At 36.7% G+C, this 26,954-nt stretch overlaps 1 protein-coding gene across 3 annotated transcripts; it reads left to right on the top strand.

The window, feature by feature from the left end:
• Positions 1-424: 424 nt before the first annotated feature.
• HOS1 (ubiquitin-protein ligase) lies at positions 425-22,001 on the top strand. 3 transcript variants are annotated; one of them, XR_016058592.1, is made up of 11 exons: positions 438-909; positions 7,066-7,453; positions 7,572-7,706; positions 7,813-7,988; positions 11,274-11,678; positions 11,777-11,935; positions 17,358-17,519; positions 17,645-18,178; positions 19,735-19,869; positions 20,010-20,839; positions 21,547-22,001. XR_016058592.1 is itself a non-coding variant. In XM_006840078.4 (10 exons), the coding sequence occupies exons 1-10, from the start codon at positions 823-825 to the stop codon at positions 21,722-21,724; spliced, it is 3,027 nt and encodes a 1,008-aa protein (XP_006840141.1). In that variant the 5' UTR covers positions 425-822; the 3' UTR covers positions 21,725-22,001. The 3 variants fall into 3 exon arrangements, 2 of the variants coding, with proteins under 2 accessions (XP_006840141.1, XP_088727050.1); XM_006840078.4 differs by lacking the exon at positions 17,358-17,519 and having other exon boundaries at positions 425-909; XM_088870924.1 differs by lacking the exons at positions 438-909; positions 7,066-7,453; positions 7,572-7,706; ... (1 more) ...; positions 11,274-11,678; positions 11,777-11,935.
• Positions 22,002-26,954: the final 4,953 nt, after the last annotated feature.

Below are 26,954 nucleotides of genomic sequence, written 5' to 3' on the forward strand. Positions count from 1 at the left end.
CAAATAACATAGACAAAATATACAAATTTTGTGAACACATGTACGTGAGCTTCTTTGAAAAATAGAAGCTATGGTTTCCCATTAAGAAAAGTATACAATGAGATCAATACAAAGTGGTCACAATTAATCATGACAATTGAATGTGGAATTGGATAGCGGCCTTTATTCCATTGACCAAATTCAAACTTAAAAAGAAATTTTTACAAACTTTATGATACACCCAAGCTATGAGATTTTACATTGAATAGTTATACATAATTGTGACCACTTTGAATACATTATTTGGAGAAAAAAAAAAAAAAAAGATATTTTACATTGGATAGTTGTACATAATTGTGACCATCTTGAATACATTATTTGGAAAAAAAAAAAAAAAAAAATTCTCACGAGCTAATTTCGTGAGCTCTTCAACAACCACGCTCGAGCTTTCAAAATTTAAGCAGTCGCGGGTTACACCAGTAATTTTGACTAATCCTTAGGGCTCTTTTCGTGTTTCTATTTGGCTCTTCAAGGGCCTATGGAGGGAAAGCGCCCCGGCGTTTTACCAGTCGATCTCTCTCTCTCTCTCTCTCTCTTCGCACCATTCAACTGGCATTTCTCTCTCTTCCATTGCTAGGGTTACCTTATTCAAAATTTTCTTCCATATCCCACTTGCATAGACCATTCCTCTCTCTCTCTCTATCTATCTCATTCTCTTTCTCTGCAACTCCGTTCTATCTCCTGAGCCAATGTTCTCTCAGTTCAACTACGGCATCCTTCCTGATACCTCGTGGTTCTTCTGTTTATAGTCCCCTGTTAGTTTATCGTGATTGTGACCAAATCATGGGAAGAGAAGCAGGAAGAGTAGGAGTTTCACCCGAGCAGTCCAGTTTGCAGATTGATGGGTCAGGTCCGAGCAGCATTGTCCAGGTATGGTTCCGTCTTGTTCAAATTGTTCTGAAAGTTATTAGTTTCTTCTATGCTCTGCTTGATTATTTGATTTTCAGGTTCTCCATATTTTCTCCCTCTCTGGTGTTTCTAATTCATTATTTCAATTCTTCCTTCCATTTAAAATTTTCCATGTTTCTTGTGCTATTTTAGTGCATACTGCTAAAATTTACTTGTTTTGTTGTGCTTTTGTTTTCCATTTTTGACATGGAAGGTTTTTTCAGGCTTTCCTTTGGTAATTTGTGTGTTTTACTTTATTTCCATGTTCTTTTGGTAATTTGCGTGTTTTACTTTATTTCCATGTTTGTTCTTTCAAGAGTACCTTGGATTATTTGAAGGAGGGAATTTTTGGTTTATGCCATATGGTATATTGTCTTTTTCTCTTTTTTTTTGAGCAAAGACAGAAAATTTTATTAGTGGATTAAAACCAATGCAAAGATTCCAATAAATGATAAACGATGATAAGTTGGTCTTTTGCAGTTTATCAATTATGGTTCCAAAAACTTCAATAACGAACTAGTATGATTCATCTATTCTGACTGCTCTACGAGATTGTGATGTTGTTCGATTTCTCTTATTTTTCTGATTATTTATTTGCATTGCTTTTACTGAAATACGTTGCTCGCCTACATTGTTAAGCAGGTTCTGAGTTCCAAATGCAACCCAAGTCCAAATCATTTATTCAAGCATATATCATACATTCAATGTAACCCTAACATAGTGTTATCTTTTCATGGGACATGTGCCAAATGGTATTTTGGTGTTCATATGTTGTGATTGCTTTAATTCATCACTTGGGCACATTGTGTCCCAATTTTATCCATGTTATAAAGTTTGTATTCTAGTTCATCAAAGATTGAACTTAGGACGAAGGTTTAGAAACTTGGCTCAGGCTCAGGACTTGGGCCTGAACCGGGTTACTTGGGCATCCGCATCGACTTGCTGGAGTTAAGCTTGAGTCCACCATGGGCTAGGGAAAAATAAAAAATTTGGGGAAAAATTGCAAAAATCAGAAAATATGTAATCAAATGAATTTTTGTATAATAAAGCCAATTAATAACAAAAATAGGATATTTGTGCAAAAAAATGTTAATTTCTTTGAAATATAAACTGTGAGATACAATGTCATGGAGTACACAATTTCTGAAATATAAGCTCATCTCACATGTATCAATCCAATACAACAAAATATAAAAATATTTACAGGTAATAGGAGCGTCGGTGGGGTTCAGGTTACTCTTTGGTTCCATTATCAGCGTGGGGTTCCCTACCAAAAATCTGTGAAATAGGGTTCGCTTCATGCTCATCATGGCCTTGGTCAAAAATCAAAAGTCTTTCCCTCACCTCCTTGGCTATGCCCCTTGGCACCAAGGCTAGGTTGTTGGCTACATCATTGGCTACGATGCTAGCTTCAACATTGACTCAATCGTTGGCTATGTTGCTAATAGCTATACCTCTCTCTCTCTCTCTCTCTCTCTCTCTCTCTCACCCTTTGGCCGACCACCTTGGACCTCCTTAGTAGAGCTCCCATCACCATGTTTGCCCTCACCCCTCTCCGCTTATACTTCATTCACGTCCTCCTGGTTGGTCCCTATCACTTCCACGTCATTAGGGTCATTTGTAGCCTCTTTTTTTATACTACTGATTCCTCCAGCCTCATCGCCCATTCCTCTACTGCATCTCATGAATATGTGGTTGAGGTTGATCGGGTTATGGCCTCTCTCCGTAGCGGCCTTTTCCTCAAGTTGAGGTTGTAGTGGACATATACTAGGTGGTGGAACCTTTATGTCTTCAATCTGTTCTTCCATGTCGTACGTGTCTACTGGACTACTGGAATGTACTCCAGTTTCTCTCACACCTTGTGGAGGATTAGGCTTCGCTTTGGACCCTGATTGCAATCTTTTGTAAGTGATGGGTCATGTTAAGTCCATATGACTCTCACCATTTTGTTGAAAGGAAATAAGAAGATTAATCAATTGATTTAAAATTAGAAATCTGACTATGCATACTAGTTATGTTAGGAAATACTGAATGATGAACTTTGTTAGCCAACCTTGCTCTAAATCTCCTCTAACAAACTTGCTTTAATTCTCCTTGTGTTCCTCTAGCCATGTTGGTCCGAAAATCACCTTGAGCATCCATGTACACAGAAAGCTAAGAAAGAAAATTTGACATAATCAATCATACTACAACAAACTAACAACAACAGTGTTTGACTACTAGAACTTATTTATAAGTTTACCTCTCTTATGGCATGGATTTGGGCATGCTCATCAGGCTCTAGTCTCTCAATGCAGTACCTCACCCCTTCTATGATCTCGGGTTGTTTCATTTGACCCAGTTGATAATAATAATTCAACTTAAGGAAAAAGCTTGCATATAGTGTTAATATAAGCATTAATATGCCAACTCGGATCACAAATTAGCATTAAAACATAAATGGAACTTTGAAACAATAATTACTTGCCACATTGATATGGTGGTGTAGCTGGTTAGCCCACTTGGCATTGATGATCTCCTAAACCTTTTCATGGAATTTGCAATTCTACCTATTGCCCACTTTCTCTTGATCTAATGTCTCATAAAGGAATCCCTTGACTGGCTTAAGATTGGCATCAACCAACGTTAGTACCTGCACAGGTGGTGTGGCGGCCCAAACAACTTCATCGTGTTTAACCCAAAATATCTGACTGCTAAGAATATCATGAACCTAACTTTCAGTTGAATTCCTCCAAAGAGATGTGGAGAGCCACTCCTCTGATGCCACCATCTGCCTCACTACTGACTGCTGCCTTAGAATCAACTCTATGGTCAAATATGAAGTGGCAAACCTCGTGATAATAGGCCTGATGAGCTCTCGATCACAATGAGATCTCATTAAGCTAAGGATGTATGAGTGGTTGTATATAAACTTGGTGATTTTTTTGGCCCTCTTAACACAAATATCCACCTTCCTCAACTCACCTACAACCTCCAGCATGAGATCTACACAGTAAGCAACACATGGACTCCAAACTAAATGCTGTATCTTTTTGATAAACAACATTCCTGCCTTTACATAACTTTTCTCACCATCTGCAATCAACTGCACCACATTTTCTTCTGCAATATTTTATACTACTTTATCAATCTTCCTAAATGGAAGCTTTTTGGTCCTCCTTTTGTGGGGATAGTTCTACACTGGAATGAGAAACTATCTCTTTAGGCCAGTTAGATCAGGAAATTAACTATGTGCCTCTACACCCATCCTGCCAACCCTCTGACATAATTGTGACCTCAGCTGTAGCCCATGACTATTTAAAATCTTGAAGGAACAAATCTACTTCAGCCACCTCATCATTTAAACATTTTTTTGCAAGCTTATCTGCAGTTGAACCCTTGAGTCCGGATCGTGCTTCAACTATAGCAGATATTATAACTTGATAATATTCAAAGTTATCTATTGAAATGGGATGGCATTGCCATGAAAACAACTTGCAACCTCCCCCTTCACCTTAACCTTGAGTTTTGATGCCCATAAGCAATGAAATGTCCTCTGGTGATATTGGAGCTATGGGGATTAAGTCCTAAGGTTTCAGGGGCTTGAGGTTGGGGCTGGGGCCTTAGGATGGGTTTGGGTAGGGGCTAGTAAATAGTAGAAGGCCGGGATGTGTTAGAAGGCCTGGATGAGAAAGACCTTCTCAATATGGAAGAACAAGACCTAAAGAGCCCAAGCCCACACCCTCCCATGCTAGGCACTATAGGTTCGGGAGTTTGGCCTAGAAGTTCATACCCGTCTAGCAAACATCTCATCAATCTGCAGCCGTCTCTCCTATATATCTTGACTAGCCTGCCTAGTCTACTCCATTGAGGCCAAATACTCTGCTCCCTATTATCTCTTGTGGTTGCATAATATTTTCTCCCTATCTCCTTAATCATCCTCTGTCTCTGCACCTTCTTTCCATTTGCCACCTCTGATGTCTTTGGGTTCTGCTCCTTAACTGCCACATGCACTTTGCCACGAGTGAACATCACCCTAAAATTTTGCTAGGTGATATTTTAGGTGATTAATCCCCCTTGTCATCGCCCTCCCACAGAAATTACACCTTTTCTCCCCATGATCCCAAGCTGGATCCTCCCTCATCATCTCTTAGGTCTACAAAAGTTCATATCCATAAATACTTAATCAATATGTTCGTCATACAAGTAATAGTGAAATATGAAGTGGCGAAATTGATCTTATTATAAAGGGAAAATTATCAAAATAACTATAAGCTATAAACTATTTAACATTTTACCCATGTCTTTTGATTTAGTTTCAAAATACCTTTCAAAAGACGCATGATCATGACATGGAATAGTTGCAAAAGGGTAAAACTTTAAATAATTAATCTTTTATGGGTATTTTGATAAATTTTCTTGTTATAAATTTGAAATAAAGGTAACTGATATAAAAAAAATAAAATATGATTACTTCAATCAAAGGTAACTGTCATCATTAAATAAATTGGTTCTTAGAGGAAAAATAAGAAAAATGATATTAGAAAAAGCCCAATGCACAAGATTTAACCTACTTCAGAAAAATGGATCCCCCTAGTCCAAAAATAATTCCTTAAAAAACAGTTCCTTAACTGCAAAAAATACATCCTAGATGCAACAAAAAAGCAGAAAAAAATGCTGTTCATATCATTAAGTCTACAAAAAATAAAAATCTCAAGCTCATTCATCAAAATGCACCCTAAGTAAATAAAATTTTGGAAAACGTAATTAATACATGTCTTTTTTCTGGAATGCCAGAAAAAAAGAAAAAAGGAACTGATTGAAATGATAACACATAATAGCAATCAATAATATGACACTAAATGATTGTTATGAATTTAACTAAAAAGAATAAAATTTACTTTAGTTTTTGAGGCCAAAATCTGGAACTTTGTGCTTGGCCTATATCGGGACATGAAGTCTGGGTCAAACCTTCTCTAAGCACGAATGGAAGTCCCCAAGCAACTTTTGGTATTGGACTTTGCATCTGCGAGATCCATGGAATCAAAATCTAAAAAAATTGGGCCAAAAAATTGAAATTTTTTTTTATCTTTGAAAGCAAGAGATTGAAGTGTTTTTTGTAAGTAACACTTCTATTAGCTAGATCTAGTAAAAAACAAACCTAATTGTGAATTTGTGATCAAATGGCATGGAGTTTGGGCTTTGGGCAAGATTATTTGGCAAAAATGGGGAATGAATCTTCCCTCCCCCACCAAATATATATATATATATATATAAAATTTCACAAAGTGTACAGTACTCGAGCGAGCATGTACAGTACTCACTCGAGTATTATACGCCTTCCCATGTAGGGTACATGGGAACTCGCCTCGCCCATAGGCTGAAGCAATTCACAAATTCACAAAGTGTACAGTACTCGAGCGAGCATGTACAGTACTCACCGGAGTATTATACTCGTTCCCATGTAGGGTACATGGGAACTCGCCTCGCCCATAGGCTGAAGCCAAGTAACTATTTGATTTGGTTGAGTCCCTGAACACTGCTTATGGCACCTTGTGTTTCTTTAAAGTTGATTCCAGAGTATTATTTTGTATGTAATATCATGTCTTATGGCCCTACTTGAACTGTTAATGCATTAATATTGGCCCATTGTGGAGTCAATGCACTCTCTGTGTGCTTGGGTGATTGCTGGATAATTATGCTATGCGTTGGGAATGCATTACAAATATAAAAGTACTTATATGTCTATAAGCACCTAATTCACTTCCTTTTCATTTGGGTGGGTGCACTTGCACCATTTTGAAATCTGATAAGAATAAAATGAATTTAACATTCAAAATGTATTTGATGTATTAGGTATGCCAGCTTAAATACATTCAAAGACAATCTTTGGATTTCGTAGCATTTAATTAATTATTTAGATGAAAGCTTTTAATTTATTTTCAATGTCGATTGCTATTTTGAAATGTGAAAAGATTAAGATGAATATAATATTCAAAATGTATTTGATGTAGTAGTTATACCAGTTTAAGGACAATCCGGATTTTGTAGTATTTAATTCATTATTTAGAGAAAAACAATTAATTTGTTTTTAATATTGATTGCTATTCTTGGCATTGCATGAGTGAGTCCTTTATTAAATTGTAATTTCTCTTTCAGGATGCTTTGGTACGCTTGGCATCAACTGATCCACTAGAACTGTGCAATGAAGCAAAGATTGAGCGATGTCGTGCTACTAGAGATTTGAGAAGTTGCGGGCGTTATGTTCAGCATGTTCTGAATTCATGTGGGCATGCTTCGTTATGTGCTGAATGCAGTCAACGTTGTGATATGTGCCCAATTTGTAGAATCCCCATACCGAAGAGGGGCAATAGGTTCAGGTTGCGTCTATACTATGAATGTGTGGATGCCGGCCTTATTTCTATAAGAAGTGATGATAGATCTAAAGACAAAAATGAAGGAAAGTATTTGGCTGCTGATATTCAACATCTGTACTCTCTGTTTGATGTTGCCATTGAGCACAATTTGGTCTCTTTAATCTGCCATTGTATCCTTCATTAGTGCTGATATCTTGATTCTCAGTCATATGAAGCACTTATGGTTGGGTTTCCTCCTTTTTTACCTTCCGCTTGGATTTTGTGTTTTGTTACCTTAATGATTGCTAGATATAACTGATGTTTGTATGGATGAAAGTGCTGTATCCAGCGATCCTGTTCTTGCTATGCTTCTTGACGAGGTTGTTGTCAAGGAATGGTGCAAGAGGACATTTGGGAACATCCTAGAAGGGCTTCATGGGATATGTATGCCTAAAGGCTTTTTTGAAGTTATTTTTAAAAATATTAGAACAATTCAAGTTGTTTATTCTATGATCAGTTTTCAAATGTTAAGAGTAGACCTCATGTGCAGATAATCTTGAGTCTAAAGAGATGAAACTGAAGTCTGCAGTACTCCAGAAGCTTTTGGTGCACCTCAATGGAATTGCAAATGTCCTTGAGGCGTTGGACTTATCATTCAGAGGAACACTTTCTCCACAACTTCAAGACTTGCACCATCTTTTAGATAATGTCTCAAAAGCTAAGCAGGTGCTTTTCCATTAAATGAAATTATTTTTTGGTCATGGTGCGGAAACTTGAAACAACCTTGTCTTTTAACTCTCTATATATTGCTATTGCTGAACTAAGTTTCAAAGATGTCTGTTTGTTTCATAGTGTACAAATTGTGACTTCAATGTGGTACTACTCAGGTTAGCTTGTCAAGTTATGCAGCATGAATCGATAGAATGTGACATGAAAAATATTTTATACTTAATGGAAAATAAAAGTGAATATCATAACATTCTAGGAAATAGGAAAAATCAAGAAAGAAAAATTAAGCAAGTTAGGCCTAGTGTTGTATTGTTCAACCACCAATTGGGAACATGAGCTGGGCTTATACTGTTGTGACACAAAAATAAACTACTAGTGAGCATGATACAGTAGCAACTTAACATAGTACATGAGTTACTGTTGATTCAAAGAAATGGTCATCGCTCTTGGTTTAAAAGCCAATGTTACGAAACTAACATTTGCTAAATTATGACTCATCACGTCTAACTCAGAATCCAAGCTAGGAAGAGGGACGCTTCCCTTCGAGCCGTTCCTACAATAAGGTTTCACAAGCACCCCAGAGGCTCATATCGTTGGTGAAGTTTCAAGGGGTGGATGGATGAGCAGGATCGCTTTGCAGTGCGATTCTCGTTGGGCGGAAGGCAAAATTATTTGCTGATGACTTGAATAAATTGCGGCTATAATAAGTGGCTGAGTGACTTTTCTACCACAATCATCTGACCATGTCATGCAAGTTTTGTGTATTTTCAAAGAAATGTCAATCTTTCTCAAAAAAATGAAGATAATGGAAGATACAGAATATGGCATTCGGAAAAGCATAGATCAATAATATTTTTTAGATTATAAAATTGTTAAACTAGGAAATTTAGGACTGGAAATCATTAGAAAAAAACTAGTAAACTTATCTTCACATAAAAGGAATTAACCACCTTTTTCATTATTGGGACAAGATGCACTGAAGAAAAATGGTGAATGAAAAAGATTTTGCATATATAGAGAGATTGGGTAATCCTAAATGTGGTATGAGAAAATGTTCCATTAATATGTTTTTTTTTCTGGAGTCTTTTCATCAATTTAGTGCTCTCGTTATGAAAGGGGGATCAGATGACCCCTTTTAATCCTTGAGTACCAGAGAAAACCAGAAGCCCCCTTTTAGTTCCGATTTGTGATCAAACTAACAATTCAAGGATTTCCTTGGTTGCTCTAACTCGCTTGAGTTAATGAGTCTTGCAAGTAACTACTGTGAGTTAGCTGTAATTGGCTGACTCTTTGTTGGTGTGGTCATTATTTTTATTTATCCCTTGACCATGTTGAATAGATTTGAATGGTTCAGTCCGAACTCCAAAGTCAGTTGACTTCATGTATAATGTATTTACATGCTTTGTGGTTGGGACTGAATTACTAGTTCAATGGTTCTAATGGTGAATGGCTGCATGCAATAGGCCTCGATATTTTGTGGCATTGGCTGAAGGAGCAGTGTAGGTGAAGGGGGTGTATAGACTATGTATTTTGGGGGTGGTTTAGGAGGCACCTGTGAAACTCTAGTCAGTTTGGAACTTCTGATTTGACTGGTTCCTTTTGATGCAAAGCAATGTTTTAAGAGCATATGGACTATTCTTGATGGGTTTGTTTATGACTCGCTGATCCAAATTTAGGTTATTAGTGGTACAAAGTTGGTTGCTAATGTGTGAGTTGTGAATTGTGATTATGCAGTTGCAAGGACTTGCCTTTTAGAAAGAGCAACTCTATCTGATTATATTATAATCAATCAAAGGAAAATCTGGGTTATTTTCCTTTAGGAAGTATTGCTTTGTTTCTCATTGGTTGGCAGGCCCTTCAATGCTCTCATGCTGAGTTTCAAGTCACCTCTCATATTCATGCAAATGTGGTAAGAAGATACATTCTGGCAAGGTCCTTACTTATGTAATATACTGTTTGTGATAGCGAATCTATCTGCTGCTATCTGTCGTTTCCAGAGTTAGTTAAAAATCTGATATGTCTAAAGGGTCTTCACTGTTGTTCAAGCCTCCCAATGAGATGTGATCTTTGAAGTGGGACAGGCGGTTAGAGGTAGCTGAACATTAGGACATGTCGCATACCCATGGAAGGGAATGCATGATAACGATATGGAGATGGAAGGGACCTATTTTTGGGTTAATGTTTTTTGATAAATAACATTTTATTGAAACATTGGAAAGTATAAAACTGATTGTTTTGAAGAGACCCTGATTGTTTTGAAGAAACCGAGTTCCATGAGGGGGGGGACCAATGCAAGAGGTGGGCTCTTTTTAATATATAGTGTAAAAAGGGTATAGTTTAGCTGTTAGGTGACAAAGAGGTAAAGTTGGCAGATCTTTCTCTTTTGTGGAGCAGGGAATATCAGAGTTTGGGGCTTCCCTTTCACGAGCACTAGTGATGATCGTATGGGTGCGATATTTAGGAGGACAATGGCTAGGAGGTCATTTAGTTGAATGTATTATCACGATCTTTAGGAGGATAATGGCTTAGGGATCATATCTTTGGTGCCAAAGAGTCGAAGACCCTTGAATTTCACAGAATTACTTAAAACTGAAACATGTAGTTCTTAGTGTATAAAAATATTCCCCAAGCAATTACACCTCTACCCGGGCCCCCTGACTGGGACAAGTTGATTCCAGGTACTAGCTTAGGTGGCTGCCTGGATCACCATGGTGCCAGCTTAGGCAGCTGCCTTTATCATCGTCTCATACAGTGATTTTTTTTTTGTTCTTATTTTTAAAACATATATTTTGCCAAGAACACTGAACGTAGTATTGACATTCTGGATTGTGGACAAGTGACATCAAAGGGCCTCGATGAATAGTTTGAGCTTTTGTAACAAAGAATCTGAGAATACAAAATGCAAAAGTTCGAAATAAATTTATAAATTAATAGAGTTTCAACCTTTTTATATCTTTTGATTGCTTTAGTTCAAACTTAGAAATTATGCTTGTTGAAATTAATAAAGTTTCAACCTTTTTATGTCTTTTGATTGCTTTAGTTCAAACTTAGAAATTATGCTTGTTGAAGTTTTTTAAATATGCCCTCTATGCGCTTGCGCACGAATCCACCAGACTTCTCTACAGCTTTATGTGTTGGTTTACTAGATAATAATCGCAATTAAGGCTTGCAAAGTCATGAGATATGAATGCATCATTCTCTTATCTTGGCCAGAAGAGTGTCCTTGATTGATCATTATCGTGCTAACCGTCTAGCAGCTTGACTCTATTCTGTTGTTCTCAGCATTTGGAGGTTATGGCTTGGTGCGTGAGATATCAGTTCCTTGATAATATCCAGTCCTGCTATCCCAGCATCATACAGTGGCGATCTGCTATTCGTGAGAGGAAATCAGCTGCTATTCAACGTGCATGGCCTGATTCAACTAGTCAGATAACAGGCATACAACCTGGATCTACGCTATTTATTGAAGATGCTTTATCAAATCTTGGAATAGAACAAGATTTTGTAGAAGAAACAAGAATTCCTTTCGAAGTTACGTGTTTGAAGAAAGATGTTAGTTCCAGATCATTGTTTAGATCCAAAATTGAGGGAATGGAAGGAAGCTATCCATTTGAGAATATGCGAAGTGCTGTAGATACTCTTTTCTTGCAGGGTAGCTCTGATCTTCTTGTTGCGAAACAAGCTATTGTATCCTTCATAGGCTTGATTTCAATGTATTCATGGTCTTAAATTCTATTTATTTTCCTTTTCTTCCCCTTTTCCTGTTTTCTTTGACATGCATACAGTTGTTGTACTACTTATTTGATCAGCATTGGACACTTCCTGATGCTGAATGGAGACCTATAGTGGATGATTATGCTGTCACTTTCTCTATTACAAGGCACTCAGTTTTGGAGTCTTTGACATTCTATCTTCTGGATGACCATAGTGATCTAGCATTGCAGGTACTTTTGTTTCTATATCTGTAAATTGAATGAGCATGTATTTTTTGTCTGCCTATTCATGGATACATATTTAAAAATAAAAATAAATCAAGTATTCATGGATATATGTGCTACTTCTATGCCTGCAACCTTATGCCTCTTGTCTTTTGAATTTCTGTCTTTTTACTACTAATTTATATACATTTGTTTTGCTTTCTATCAGAAATTATTAGGTCTTTGTCTAGTTTGGACTATTTTACAAATTTTTGGAACCTGTTTCTAAGTTCAATTATTATGATAATGGCAATGCTATCTTTGCACTTGCACTGCTTCTAGATAGTGTTGCTGAATATGCAATATTGCCAACTTCTAGGAAGAGCTAAAAGTATTAAATGTTTATGATTATTTCCTCTTGTAAGAAACTTCTCAATTTTTATTACCTCAAGTTCTCATGTAAAAAAAAAATCACAAATAAATTGAGTGAAAGTTTGAAGTAAACTTTTCTTATTTTGATTGGGGGGGAAGGGTGACAAGTGGGTATGGTTCTTGAAGAAAACCTCGGGACACTAAAATTGAGGACTTGAACTGCATGTTGGTGAGCCTTCAAGAAGTTTTCATTCCACCAGATAAGATATCATGGAAGTGGGACAATGTTATCGCTGAAATTCTATCTATGCACTGAATTAGGTATGAGAAAAAGAAAATCCCATAGTCCATGGGACAAACCAATGTTGTCAGATTTTCTTCAGAGTCTTCTTCGGTTTGGTGAGAAAAATGAAGCAATTCGGTGCTTCACCCTATTCGGTGAAAGACTTCAGACTTTTTTTTAAAATTTAATATAAATAAATTAGATATTTATATATAAAATATATACAACTAATGAATGTAATTGTAATGATAATGAAAAAAGAAAAGAAATCAGAAATCAAATCATAGTGTGATGCGGACTCAGGCATTTGTACAAGGTTTGTCTCTTGAAAAAAAAAGTGAAAGTAAAGAATATAGTAATTAGAATAGAATAATAGAATGAAAGAAAATAAATGAGAAAGACATTCATAATAATAGATTCTATAAGAGTGAAACAAGAACAAAAGTTGTTTCAATAACAAGAAGGAAAGTTTTTTAGTTTTTGAATCAGGCAAATCATTTGATCTATCATTCATTAGAACAAGAAAACGGAATGGCCTGTCCTGTCCTAGGTACTGGCCAGGCCGGGGAACAAATAAATTTTTTGGGCGAAATAATAAATAATAAAAAAAAATACTTTTATATAGCTATTTCTTTGCTGCCCGAAGCATACCCAAATCCGACTGAAGAAGCCCGAAGTGGTCCGAATCTGGTCGAAGCGGCAGCGCTAGGCTTTGCTTCACTTCGGTTTATGCCTAAAATCCGAAGGCTTCGGTCGAAGCGAAGCGAATTTGAATACATTGGGACAAGCAAGCTCATTATGCTGCCTGCTTGTTGGTTGGTTTGCCACTCTTGATAAGATAGTTGCCACATGTTGCCTTGAAAGCAGAGGGTTGTAGACCCCAAACATCTTCGTCTTGTGTTCACAGGTAAAACTCTTGGCTGACTTTTATATTGGTTTGATGTTTTTCCAAGGTTTGGGCATTTCTGTAAGCTTATTTGGTTCGTCCTGAATTGTTTTTGAATCAGTGGAGTGTTTCATAGGCTATTGGTCTTGTGTGGTGATGGTTGAGAGAGTTTGCCATTTCATAAAGTATGCCCTCAATCATCTTCTGTGTAGTTGCAAGGAAAGAGAGTGATCATGAACGCAACTTGTCATGTAGAGCCGTTTTGTAAATCTCCCTGGTTTTTAAGAATTGGGGACCTGATCTGTGAAAGTTAGTTGGCTCTCTGCAGTATCCTTGTGGAAGATAGTTTAGAGATTTGTGGGCCATAGATTATATGATTCCAAACTCAATTTTTATGGCAAGTCCCATGAGAATGCAGGGTTGTCTTGAGTGGGTGACTAGTTGGGATAACCATAGTTGTTGGGATAAGGAGAGGGACGGGGAGTAGGGGATTGTGAAAGGCGTTGGTAAAATGCATATTTTAGGAATCAGGATCCCCAAATGTATGGCATTGAGATCTCAACCTTTTGGGGATCTTGAACCTGAATTTTTGGGGATCATGCTCTGAACCTTAAAGAGTATGTAAAATCTATGACTATATATACTCTTTAAAATAGGGATCTCTTTATCAATATCCAGCTAGCTATGTGTTTAAAAGTATAGTTACATTGCTAGCTGGGCTATAAGTAAAGAAAATCATCAGTTTGGCCGTTATCTTGGTCTTTAAGTTAGAGGGTCGAGATCCCTAACAATGAGGACCATGATCCCAAAACTTTAAAATTGAGATCCTTTAAAGATCCCTTGCCCATAACAGAGGACCGAGAATCTGGAGTGGGATTACCACCTAGGTTGGAACATCTCAACAACTATGGGAGTAACTCAGGGTTAGATTGGATTGTCATGCAGGAATGTATGTTTTTTTTCTGGAAGTGGACTACAAATTTATGCAAAGATGACCTGTAATCTTTTATGTATCTGTCAAAGTTGAGAGCCACTCTCAGTTTTTGTATAAGACCCACTGGAATGGAAGGAGGGTTTGGATAATTTGGTTTAGGAGTTTATATGCAGATGTCCACGGGACAATAGGAGGCCTGCTCGCTCAAACCAAGAACTCTTCTCCCTCCAGGATCTCATCCATTCCATCTGTAATTAGTTAATTTAGAGGAAGAAAGAAACCAAAATATGGAACCTATGTTGCTTTCCTCTATGGCACTGATTAGAGATAAACACAAAAAGGAGAAGAAAGAGGGGCATAAAGGGAGGACATCGAGGAGAGAAAGGAACATGAGTCCATGCCTTACGGGTTGTTATCATGTAACCTATGTTACTGTGTCATGGATATGAGGATCCATGTCTCACTTGTACTTAAAGGAGCTGACTAACCTCCCTATATTTTGCCAAGTCCAATGCCACATCTCGGTACAAAGAATGTGCTTTATGTATAACATACACACACACACACACACACACACACACACACACACACACACACACACACACATATATATATATATATATATATATATATATATATATATATATTAGCTATATATTCAAATGATTTGTGACTTTTAATAATAAGGAACTTAAAAACTAAATCATCGGCTTCCTAATGACCCATGCATTCATGCATCTTACAATATGGACACACCTGTCTTACAATGCACACATATGTGTCTTACAATTGGGCATGTGTCTTATACAAAATGGACATGCGTGTCTTGTTTGTCCAATTTGTAAACTTGCTTGTCCACATAATAGACGTCATGTTTGTGAGCCCAAAAAAATGGAAATATCTTATGTTTGTAGTCATGTATTCTGTCTCGACATGTGCATCCAGTGCATTGGTATGTCAGATTCTCCTAAACAGATGTGACACGCATGTCGTTATTACATAGGCATTGGTGACCCCTTTAGGTGATACATATGGAGGTGCAAGCCTTCTATGAGGAGCATGGGTAAGTCTTAGGGACATTGTAAAGAAAAATTCATATTAGATAAGGAGGTGTTGGCCCCATGCTTGATCATGGATCAAGTGGATCATAGCCCATCATCTTCTCTCATATATATTGGTCTACTGGCTTGAAATAAAATTCAACGATAATTGAGAAAGGGGGGGCATGACCCAAATTGATTTCAAATTAGAAAATCTAGATCCAATTTCAGACATTTTTTTTTAAAAAATATAAGATAAAGAAAAGAAAATTGAAGCCATTTCAGCACATTAACATTTATGATTTTACATCTCTATAAAGAATATGATTGAGCAAATTTATTGACCTTATATTGATGGATATTAGTTACAAAGTACATTTACATTTTCCCAGTGGAAGATCATCCGTTCCCCCCCATACCATGTGCATGGGAAGAGGCCGCATTTTTGCGGACCTAAGTGTCTTTTGGGACATTGGTGATGTCCAATTTTGTCATTTTTTACCTTACCCGAATTTTCCTTTCTTAATTTCTTTTAAATCCCAACCCAAATAACTACTGATTATTCATCTATGTATTGGGGGGTGTCTATATAAACCCCCAACCCACCTCACTAGGAGGATTTTTTTTCCTTGCATGCCTTGAGAAAGAAACTCTAGCAATTCTTTTGAGAAGAAAGAAACTTTTGGTGAGAGAAAATCCTATACCTACCCAAAGCCTAGCTAGAAACCCTAACCAACACCTCAAACTATAGTTAAGCCCTAGAAACCCGAACCACACCTACTTAACCCCCTTGGTAGGTTTCATAACTAAAGTTCTAATTTCTTCTGGTCTAGGAATCTTGTAACTAAGTTTTAGTATCTTGTTGTGGTCCTTGTTCATAAGAGTTGGTACCTCTGTGAAGTTTATTATCTCTATGGTTTTCTTTGCTTAATGCCCTTTATTATCGACTATATTGGTAAAAATAGTTGGCAGTTGGAGAACAATTATTTTATTGCTTGTAACATGAAGTCTCAAAGATCAACACAATAGGTAGTGAAATACAATATGTTCACAATGGTTTATGGTTTTATGTAAGATTAGCGTTGATAATTTTTATATTTTAACTAAGATATCTGTCCAAATATTTCTATAGTATTCACTTTAAAATTTTTTCATAATCCCTTTACTGCTATTATTGCTTGTGACGTTGTAAATTTCCTATGATATCTCTATGCATTTTCAACTTAGTTATACACTAGAGTAACTTACCGTAGAGGTATCTATGGAATCCTACCACTTTAAATAATCCCACAGCACAGAAGTATAGAATCTGTGGGGAGTATCACTTGGCCATTGTAGCTAGTTCTTTATGAACTAAAATGTTTAATCTTTGGTTTCCAACATTGGCGACGTACTGGTTATGTAACCATCAAATTTGAGCTTCTGTGTAAGTATCCCTTTTTTTGGGCAATTTGCGCTCCAGGTGTAGTTATTTAATAGTTGCAATAAGGAACTAAATCTCCAATAATATTCCTATATTGTTAGGCTCCACAGCGGACCATTAGTGAAGCCATAGTTGTCTCAAGTAGCAGTTTATAACTGCTTAGGGACTTCTAAATTGTGAAATTGCATTTTTTATGTTACATTAAACTGGTCACTGTTTCATCATTGTGATTTGGATTTTGAGTTCATTCAAGAAGTTAAGTTCTGTTTCATTCTCTAGAAATAGAATAGCTTTCTCTTGTTTTCTCCAGCATCATGTTTACAACTAATCTCATACTTCCTGATTTAGTTATGTTTGTTAGTGTCCACTTAAGAATCAATGAATTTAATGGTAAGAGACTCAGTTTCTGATTTTCTTTTTAATGGTAGACAACAAATAATCTTATATAAATAATCTTATATTGCTTTTTCTTTTCACTTCTGTGTTTCTTGGAACTGTCTTGCCTTCTCAGTGCGTTCCTTTGGAAGGTTGATTTTATTGACAAAGAAAGTGGAGGCTGCATAAGATAAAAGAAAAAGTGGAAAACAAGGTGCTCATATGGAGGTCAAGAGGGCATCCTGGAGGAAAGAAAGTTAATTACATACGTGTATAAAAAATACCTTCTTATTGCTAGGTTAGAAATAAACAATGTAAAAATTAGTCTTCTGGATAAACAGGTTGTGCTTTTATATGTCCAGATTGCAAAACACTTATATTATGCTGATAATACTGATCATATTTTTCTTATATTTCTTCTAGGAGGCTTGCCGTCTTCTTCCTGAAATTGCTGGTCCTACAGCACATCCAAAGATCGCTCAAGTTTTACTAGAAAGGCAAAATCCAGATGCCGCCTTGATGTTTCTAAGGTACTCTGGTCATGACAATCTGTACTCATATGCAACTTTGGGGCATGAAGCAACAAATTTGGTTTCGCTCAGGGAGGGTGTAACATCTGTTCGGGTGAGAATTGAATGTGGACTACTGACTGAAGCTTATATGTACCAGAGAGCTCATTGCTCACGAGTAAAAGAACATAAGTTAACTGAAACACCTGCATCAAATGTTTCACTTTCACTCAATCAAGATGGTGGATACAACGATTGGTTGAATCAGATGGAGGTTCTGGTAACTGAAATTTGTTGCCTCTGTATTCGGAGAAATTTATTGGATAGAATGATTGAGTTGCCATGGAATCACGAGGAAGAAAAATTTCTCCATAAATATCTATTTGACAGTGCTCTTCAAGACCTTTCAACCCCTCTCGGCAGCTTTCTGGTTGTGTTCTATCTCCAGGTAACATCTTGTATCTGTTATTTGGTATTGTTGAATGTTTTTTTTGCTTTTTCTTTATTGTAGTGTCTTCTCAAGGATGAGATACATTGCTTCTTTGTAACTGAAATATTTGAATCACATTGGAAATGATTTGTTTTTCTGGCAAGTTTTATCAGTATGTCTCATCCTGTTAGCAAATTTGGTCTGGAAGGCAGAAAGCTCTGTGGTTCAAATTTGACTTATAGAAATGCAGTTGCATGTGGCAATGGGCTCTAGGCAGAGGTGGCCAGGATGGTGAGTGCCACATCGTGATGTCTAGAGTTCCATTCCTGCCAGGTTCCAATTTAACATTTAAAAGAAAAAGAAAAAAAAGGAAAGAAATGCTCTTGTAATGTTTGGCTATAATGTCCTCGGCATACTTATCGACTATTGACAAACGCATTTGGTTGATTATCTGGGAAAATGTGCCTTTTGCTTTGAATCTTTGGCTGTATTGGAACAAGAAATGATTTATAGGTGTGTTTGTTCATTGTACTCAGATTAGCTTTGGATAGCATTTTGATTTGTTCAATCCCAATTTAACACTGTTCCTCTCTTGCCACTGCTTGGTACATTAATTAGATGTCAAAAACATCATTCTATGTGTTCATCTCAAGGAGCAGGCTTATGTGCATCAGCCTTTGGCTTTGAAAGCTAGTATTTTCTTCCTCTACATATTTTAAGCTTGCCAAGGCTTTCTGTGGACTTGGTTAGGCTCTCTAAGCATGGTTCAATAATTGAGCGTCAATACATCATCACTTTCAGCTATATCACAATCTAGATTTATCCTCAATGTTCAACACTTCTGTGATAAAACCATTGTGTTTTGGAGGGAACATTTGAGGTTTTTGATGGGGCGTTTCTGATCAGAAGGTCAAAATGAGTTAGATATTATGGGGTTCAAAACCTGGTGGGGAATTACTTGAAGATGTTGGGAGAGTGTCGATGAAACTGTGAAATTTTGTCTCATCCTTGCATGGTGACACTGTGGAAAGTGTTTCTTATTTTCCAGGTTTTCATTGTGGGGGTGCTATTGGTGCATTTTAAAAGCCATTTTAGGAGGGTCTAGATGGAAATACGCAGTTGGACACATCTCCATAGCATGTTTGGACTGTGTTTGGTGATCATCATTCATTGGTATCTCAGTATCTTAAATCTAAAGGGATTAAGTAGTAATCATAGTCGTAATCATTTAGTGAGCTGAGCATTGCGTCTATATTTTCATTATGGCAACTTCTTGATTCCTGCAAATTCGTTAGAGAGGGAAGAAAGGTGATTGATAATCTAGATTGTCACCTATAATTTTCTGGAATGGTGCGCAAAATTGTCTGTAGATGTACGAATTAGATGTATGCAGGTAATAGCTGGCAGTGTAGCGTGCTGGTGCTCGTTGGAGTATCTTCATTCCTTGGATTTGTGGGGATCTGTGGTTCTACATTCTTGTTTAGTTTTAGAAGCATCTTTCTTATACATTTCAGAAATTACAAAATGTGTCAAGCTATATCTTTGAATCGTGATTTTCTTTTATTACATTTCAGCGTTATCGTTATATAGAAGCATATCAAGTTCATCGTAAGCTTCAGAGTTTGGAGCAGAGCATTATTTCGAGGAGCACTGATGGGGAACTTGTGTCTAAGATGCAATCTATGAAGGAATGGAGATCAGGACTTGTTGTAAGTAACTCTTATGCCTTGATTTCAGCAATTGGGCTAGTGCACACAAACACACAATGCGGACATTGATGGACAGATGGATAATATTCAAGCGAAAAGTATGTGCTGATCTCTTTTCACATTTTGTCAATCCATAACAGGATAAGTCCATTGATTTGCTACCTGAGTCACAGCGCCAACTGGTAAAGAGTGGAAACATGCCTGACCTTTTTCTTCTCCCTATTAAGGATGTTGAACCATATGTGAAAGCCAAGATGACAGCTATGCAGCCACCAAAACACATCACATTACCTGTTTCTGCATCCATCGCTTCTTCCCTTATTCTTTCTCCAGATTGCACACCATTTTCCTCCAAGGGGGCCTTGGCCTCTAAAACTTTCGCTAAGACTGATGAATTAAATACAGGCTTCAACTTTGATTGGAGCGATTATCGTCCTCCCTCTATACTCCATGGGAGATCATTAGCCTCTCTAAGAAACCCATCTTTTTTGAACAAATTTGATACACCAGCCAAGAATATACCACCTATTCCTGGAGACAAAACTGATATGCTTTTGACTCCCATCACATCTAGAATACAAGGATCTGGCCTGGGTGCGAGGCATAGTTTTTCATTGAAAGAGACTCCAGGAGGTCGTAATCTTGGTGGGTTTGAACTTACCCCTCAAAAAGACACCGAGAAAAGTGCTTCTAGAACCATGCAGAGCATTCTAGAAACTCGATTTCATGGAGAAAATGCAAATGGGTCTGGGAATCAAGTGGAGGATTCATCCCCCATGCCTTCAGTTGAAGATGATTCTATGGAGAATGGGGTCCTTCCCCGAGATAATCTGGCAAACAAAATGAATGGTTACGATTCGATCAGAAGTGGGACTCGAGAACCTGTTTTGAACTTCACCGGGAAGCGTGTTCCATCAGACAGATCACGGTTGACAGTGGGTCCTGTTGAAGAGGCCAATTCCATTGAGAGGTAAGATAGCTGTCCTCATTTCTGGGGTTTTACTTTAAGGAAAAAGATGTATACCCCGCTATTTGAAGCCATAATCCCAAATACCCCCCAACCCCCAACCCCAACCCCAACCCCAACCCCAACCCCAACCCCAACCCCACCTTGGGCCTGTGAAAAGCGCATAGGCCCCCTTCCAGTTAAAAGAAAAAGATGTTTAACCCCCTCCTTTTTTTTTTACTGTCCAAATTACAATATTTACCCGTTTTCTTTTTTCTAATAACCCGATATAAATGGAATTTGAAATGCCTTTTAGCATATTTGTGAGTTTCATGAGATCAGAGAGATTTGAGGGTTCAAGGGAGGTTGAGAGAGAGAAAGTGATAGGTAGAGGTTCATGGGTGAGAAAGAGAGGGAAAAGGGGGAGCCTTTCTAAGGTGTTGATGGAGTCATTAGAAAAATAAAAAGGATAAATAGATTGTAATTTGGATAATTATAAAAGTATAGAGCATGGTAAACGTCTTTTTTGTTTATAGGTTGGAGGGGGTCATGCGCTTGCCATGGTCCTACGGGTTATTTGGAATTATGATTTGAGAGCGGGAGGGTGTACGTTTTTTTTCCCTTTAGTTTTCCTGCCTTAGTTATTACTGGTGTTTGGCTCTCTCTCTCTCTCTCTCTTTCTCTGTCTCCATAATGAAATTTTGATTTCAATAATTTTTTGTGCTTTGAAGTATTCACGGCAAGAGAGAGACTAGCTTTGGAGATACAATTATGAATAGTGGGTTGAGATGGAGGTTAGATGAAACTAGTGATGATGAGGAGGAGGGCCATCTGAACCCTGCTGCAGAAAGAGGCAGGCATTCCTCTGTGACTCCTGCAAGAGGAAGAAGAAGAAGCAGGTTTTACTGAAATTGAGGGGCCTGAAATTGGTTCTTTGCGTCCATTTTTGTAGATCTTTCATTACCTTCGGTTTTCTTCTCTATCTTTGTTTCGTTTTGTTGGAGAAACAGGTGAAACAGGCTGTTACAGTCAAATATTGAAGGGTCATGAATGTGCCTCCCTATTGTTGTTTTTAATAGGAGAGAGCATTGTTAATGGTCCCCCTTAGCTTTATTAAGCTTCTGTATCATTACTGTATTGCTAGGTAATAGTGTTTTATTGCAATAATAACATCTTAGCAATGTAACAAGGGGAATACACAGTTTGTGGTGCCTTAATCGCTTCAAATCTGGCTAGGAATGACACCCGCCACATTCATTATTGGAGTCGGGCAAAGAGCAACACTCACATTGTATTTCTCATTTTCAAAGTTGAGAGAACTGGACAATTGATTATTCTTTCTTCATTTAGAGATAGAAAGGACGGGAAACTAGTTTTCCTTTTTCCTTCTACCCAATTAGTTGGAAAAAAAGGCTTTAATGACGAAGATGATGATAAGGGGGCGGAATATGAAAGGAATGCTGTTGTGGGAAAGAAAGAAATTTCGTATGGACAAAGGGCATTGGTGTGTGAGCCAGTGCACCAATTCAAATGTGGTCTCTTTCAAAAATCCATCTTAGAGATGGAGTTTGGACTTTACTATTCAAATGTGGTCTCTTTCAAAAATCCATCTTAGAGATGGAGTTTGGACTTTACTATTCAAATATGGTCTCTTTCAAAAATCCATCTTAGAGATGGAGTTTGGACTTTACCATTCAAATGTTGGTCTCTATCAAAAATCCATTTTAGAGATGGAGTTTGGACTTTAAAATTTCATGGGTCGATAATCTTGGCTAATGTGAATTTAGGAAAAATTGGATTTTGTGCCTAAAAGAAGACCATTTTAAACTCTCTTTTTGAATATTTATCATCTTCATTTTTATTTGCAGATCGTATCTGTGCTATTTTTTGAGCAGCAAAAACTTGGATCTAAGGCCCAAATGCATATGAATTTTTGGGAAGGGCCTGCATTTGAACAGTAACTCATTCAAATGTTTCATGAACTGCTTTTTCAAAATAATTGGGTAACGTTTCCTTGTAATTACATTTGCATGCAGTGGTACCTTCAAACTTTTAAGTTGGAGATGGATCGACACCTTAGAACTATTTGAATCTAATTGCTAAACAGTCTACTTCAAGTTTTTCTAGATTTAGATTTATCATATCTGTGCCATTTTGGAGCTCCAAATTCAGGGTTTGGGGGCAAAAATGGTCCTGTAAGTCATCATGAGGCATTAGATCCTCAATCCATCTCCCAAGATGGAGTTAAGGGGCTGCGGTTGCATGCATCAGCGGCAAAGCTTTTTCCAAATAAAAGATTAATCAGTAGCTGCAAGTTAGTGGTTACACTACTCAAATTTGTGGGGTTATATGAGCGCAATATGTGCATATTAGGGAGGAATCTTGCTGGGTAGCAGTTGACCTTGGCAACACTACATCTCAAGTTCAATTCTTATTTCTCGACTGCCAAAAAAAAAAAAAAAGCTACACATTAGGGCAAAGATTCTCGCAGGGTGGGTGGCCTTCATATTGGCCCTTTACCATCCATGCATGCATGAAAGCCAAACAAGAAACAAGAAGGGAGTAGTGTTGGCTACAAATTATGGACTCAGTTGTCTTGTTGCGAGTTTCATTGTATCATATCTACAAGGAAACAAATGACCTGGCGGATGCGCTTGTAAAAAAGAATGCATATCTCTCCGAATTGGTGATTTTTGATTATGTAACTGTGTTGTTATGATCTGAATACTGTAACTCTCTGATTGATTAAAACAAGTTCCGAACATTGTAAAAAAAAAAGAAAAGAAATAAAAAGAAAGAAAAAAAAACGAAGTCAGTCAAATCATTTTTATTTTTTTTCAATTGAAAGGAAACGAAGATGATGTTTCCATGTAATCGTTAGTGATCCAGTTCATGATGTATCGTTTTCTCCTCTTTATGTGAAAATTGAAGGTCGCCTTGCTCATCGATATATACCTTTGGTCACGAGAAAGCTACACAACCTTTTTACCCCTTAACATGTGAGCATCACATGAAATTTTACTTCTCTCAACCTAACCACGGCTTCTCCTCATCTTCACACGTGCAAGTCATAGACAGTAGACACCTGGAAAACTCTAGCAGCCTAGAAGCTATGACTTTCTTTAGAGGCTTCTAAGTGAGATTTGGAAATGTTTAGATTAAAATGACATAAAATGTCTAATTTAATTTAGACAGTGTTGATTTTGCGTTGTACTTTAGATAGTCGATAATTTTATTAAAATATTAAAATACCCATTCTTAACGACTTCCAATAATTAAAAAAAGGTAACGATGATGATGAAAATATCCATCCTTCACCTATAATATCCACTTGGAACGCGCCAAGTGGAACGCGCCTGTCTTAGGTATTAGAATACATTGGGAAGTACATGAGGATGTGGTGAATGGATCAAGGATTACATACTCTATGGGAACCCCTTAACCATGGTATGACACGTCCAAACGCTCCCCTCAAATCAAAAGAAGAAACCATAAAATAGGTCACAGTATTTCTTCTTTTTCTTGATTTTCTATGGATGCAGCCAGCTGAAAAAAAAAAGAGTAAAGGCCTCACTTCAAAATCTTACCCCGAAAACAATTGGGGTATGAGAGATGGGCAAGCTTTTTATGCTTCCTCTACAACATAAAAGTTCTATCTTCTCTTTTATCCAACCTTTCATTCTGAATGGATGGTTAAGATTGTCCCAATCACAATGTCACATCTCTACATTATTTTATTTTTAATTTTTTTTCTATAAACTATTTTGACACCAAATTTTGGATGTCCATTCCTCTATTAAACTCGCACTAGAAAAAAATAAAAAAAAAATCTTTTCAATAAAATAAAATGACCAAAATACCCCTGAAATCTTCAAAAGGTATTTTTGTTATTATATTTTATCGAAAAATTATTTTAAATATTTTTTATAGGTGCGACCCAATGAGAAGATGATACATACCAAATTTCATATTCATACAATTTGTATACAAAAAACTAAAAATAAAATATTTGGAGACGTCGAATCTAAGATCAAACGGTGAGTGGCTCTCTTGGTCAAAATTGGGCGGCTGGATGGTAGGGAGAGGATAGAACTTCTATGCTGTAGGGGAAGCATAGTAATCTTTTCCATGAGAGATCCCTAAGATGGCTTCAAAATCTATTTATGTAATTGATTATGAAAATTTATAGCTCAAAAACTGGTACTGATCTTGTAGATCCATGAACACATGAAATAGACAATTTAGATAACATGTTATAAGGACATGGTTAGCATGTGGCCAAGCCCGCACATGTACAAGTGCGGGCTCTGCAATAAATATATATATTAAATACAATTTGATCCTAATTTGTATAGAATATATAATCTTTAACATAAGATCATGAATATGCATAAATGAATAAATTTTGAAAACTAGAAATAATAATTATATCAAGAAAAATTTGGACCGTTAGTTACAATTGTTTTTAGATGGACTACCTATTTGCATCCATCTTTAAGATGGATGACCACATATTGTACAAATGTGGTCCAACCCGCATGAAACAATTGTTCATATTATATTGTACACTATTTTTAAGGCCGAAAATCCTAATTTTTTTACAACCACAATAATGATCAAGGTCGAGATGATTGATTTGAAGGTTTCTGATACTATAATATTTAGTGAGTTTTGAGGAGAGGTTTTACTTTTTCCAAAAAATCTAAGCCTTATTTTAACGTTTTCCTTTTCTATAGCCGGAATTACACAAAAAATTGATTAAATACAGGATGGGGTATTTATATCCATTTTTGTATTAACATAGTCATTTTGGTTGAGTAAGGGATTGTATCTAATGAGACTATTTATCTTTGGTACAAGGAGGTCACAATTATTTGTAGAGAAATGATCATATAGGATCCTCCTCTACCCATGTGTGTAGGAACCCAAGGGTTCACCATTAAATTTGACACGGATCTATAGAAAAGTCAAGTCCTATACTCATGTGATAACTTTTTTAGAGATCCATGTCAATTTTAATGGTGATCCTTTGGGGCCCTACATACATGGGTGGGGAAGGGTCCTATAGGATCATTACTCTTACTTATAACCATCCAATGTGAAACCTGATAGCTTGGGTGTGTCACAAAGTTTGAAAAAATTTCTTTTGAACTTTGAGATCAGACAATAAAATAAATACAACCACCCAATTTCACATCAATAGTCAAAACTACCTTCCCTCATTTAGGAGTTAAAAAGACCCTCATTAATGGGCTCATTGACATTTTTTGAACTCCTCCATTTGGGTCTCAAACAATATGCTAAGGGTGCAGTTTGCATACGGACGCATCCGTAGGTGTAGATGTAAGGTGCACCTTCAACTTTTATCATGGTATATAATTTTGATGTAAAATATTCTTAGGATTATCTCAAAATCTATTTTTATATCTAATTATAAAATTTTAAATTTAAAAAAATGGCCAAATCAAGTAGATCTATAAACATATGAAAATCTTGAAAATGGACGGTATAGATAATATGTTGTAAAATTCACTCTTTCTGAGACTTAAAATCTTTTTATTTTTCATAGTCATACATCTCGATGTCGAGATGATCAATCAAAGGGTTTTTCAACATTAAAACCACCTTTTCCAATGGATTTTTGAGGGGCATCCGTAGTTGAACAGTATAAGGTAGCATCCTCATATAAACTTTTTTCATATGCTAATCATCCCATGTCAACAAAGGACAATTGACGGATTAGGAGGTGTTAGTATTATGTTTGAAACCATATGCCATAAATAATTTTGGGATATTGGATATTGGGCCAAATGGGTCAATTTCAGAAGGACAGAGGGCCAAATGGTTATCAAAATCGGACCAAACCGATGGTCAAACTAGTCAGAATGTTGATGGGTGCTTTTGCCCATTTGATCCTAGGTAAAATGAGATTTGATAAAAAATTATTCGAAATTATTATTAGACCGGTTTTGGCCAGTCAGATCAAATGTTTTAAAAGGTCATTGGAGTTCGGCATATTTTTTTAAGTATTTTATATTTTTAAAATATTATTTTTATTTTTCTTTCATTTTTCTAAAATTCAGTCTAACCAACTGGTGCAGTAGTTCAATTGGCTTTAATAGGACCAAACCTTGTATGG

Source organism: Amborella trichopoda, chromosome 6 (assembly GCF_054954075.1).
Source record: "Amborella trichopoda isolate Santa Cruz 75 chromosome 6, AtrichopodaSantaCruz75HAP2 v2.0, whole genome shotgun sequence".
In the NCBI taxonomy this organism is placed as follows: Eukaryota; Viridiplantae; Streptophyta; class Magnoliopsida; order Amborellales; family Amborellaceae; genus Amborella; species Amborella trichopoda.

What these genes read in the sequence shown, in the direction of transcription:
- HOS1 (XM_006840078.4), top strand. Translation starts at nt 823, where the DNA reads ATGGGAAGAGAAGCAGGAAGAGTAGGAGTTTCACCCGAGCAGTCCAGT. An exon ending in TTGTTGCGAAACAAGCTATT is followed by an intron (nt 11,679 to 11,776) that starts GTATCCTTCATA and finishes ACATGCATACAG; the next exon opens with TTGTTGTACTACTTATTTGA. An exon ending in AATGGAGATCAGGACTTGTT is followed by an intron (nt 19,870 to 20,009) that starts GTAAGTAACTCT and finishes AATCCATAACAG; the next exon opens with GATAAGTCCATTGATTTGCT.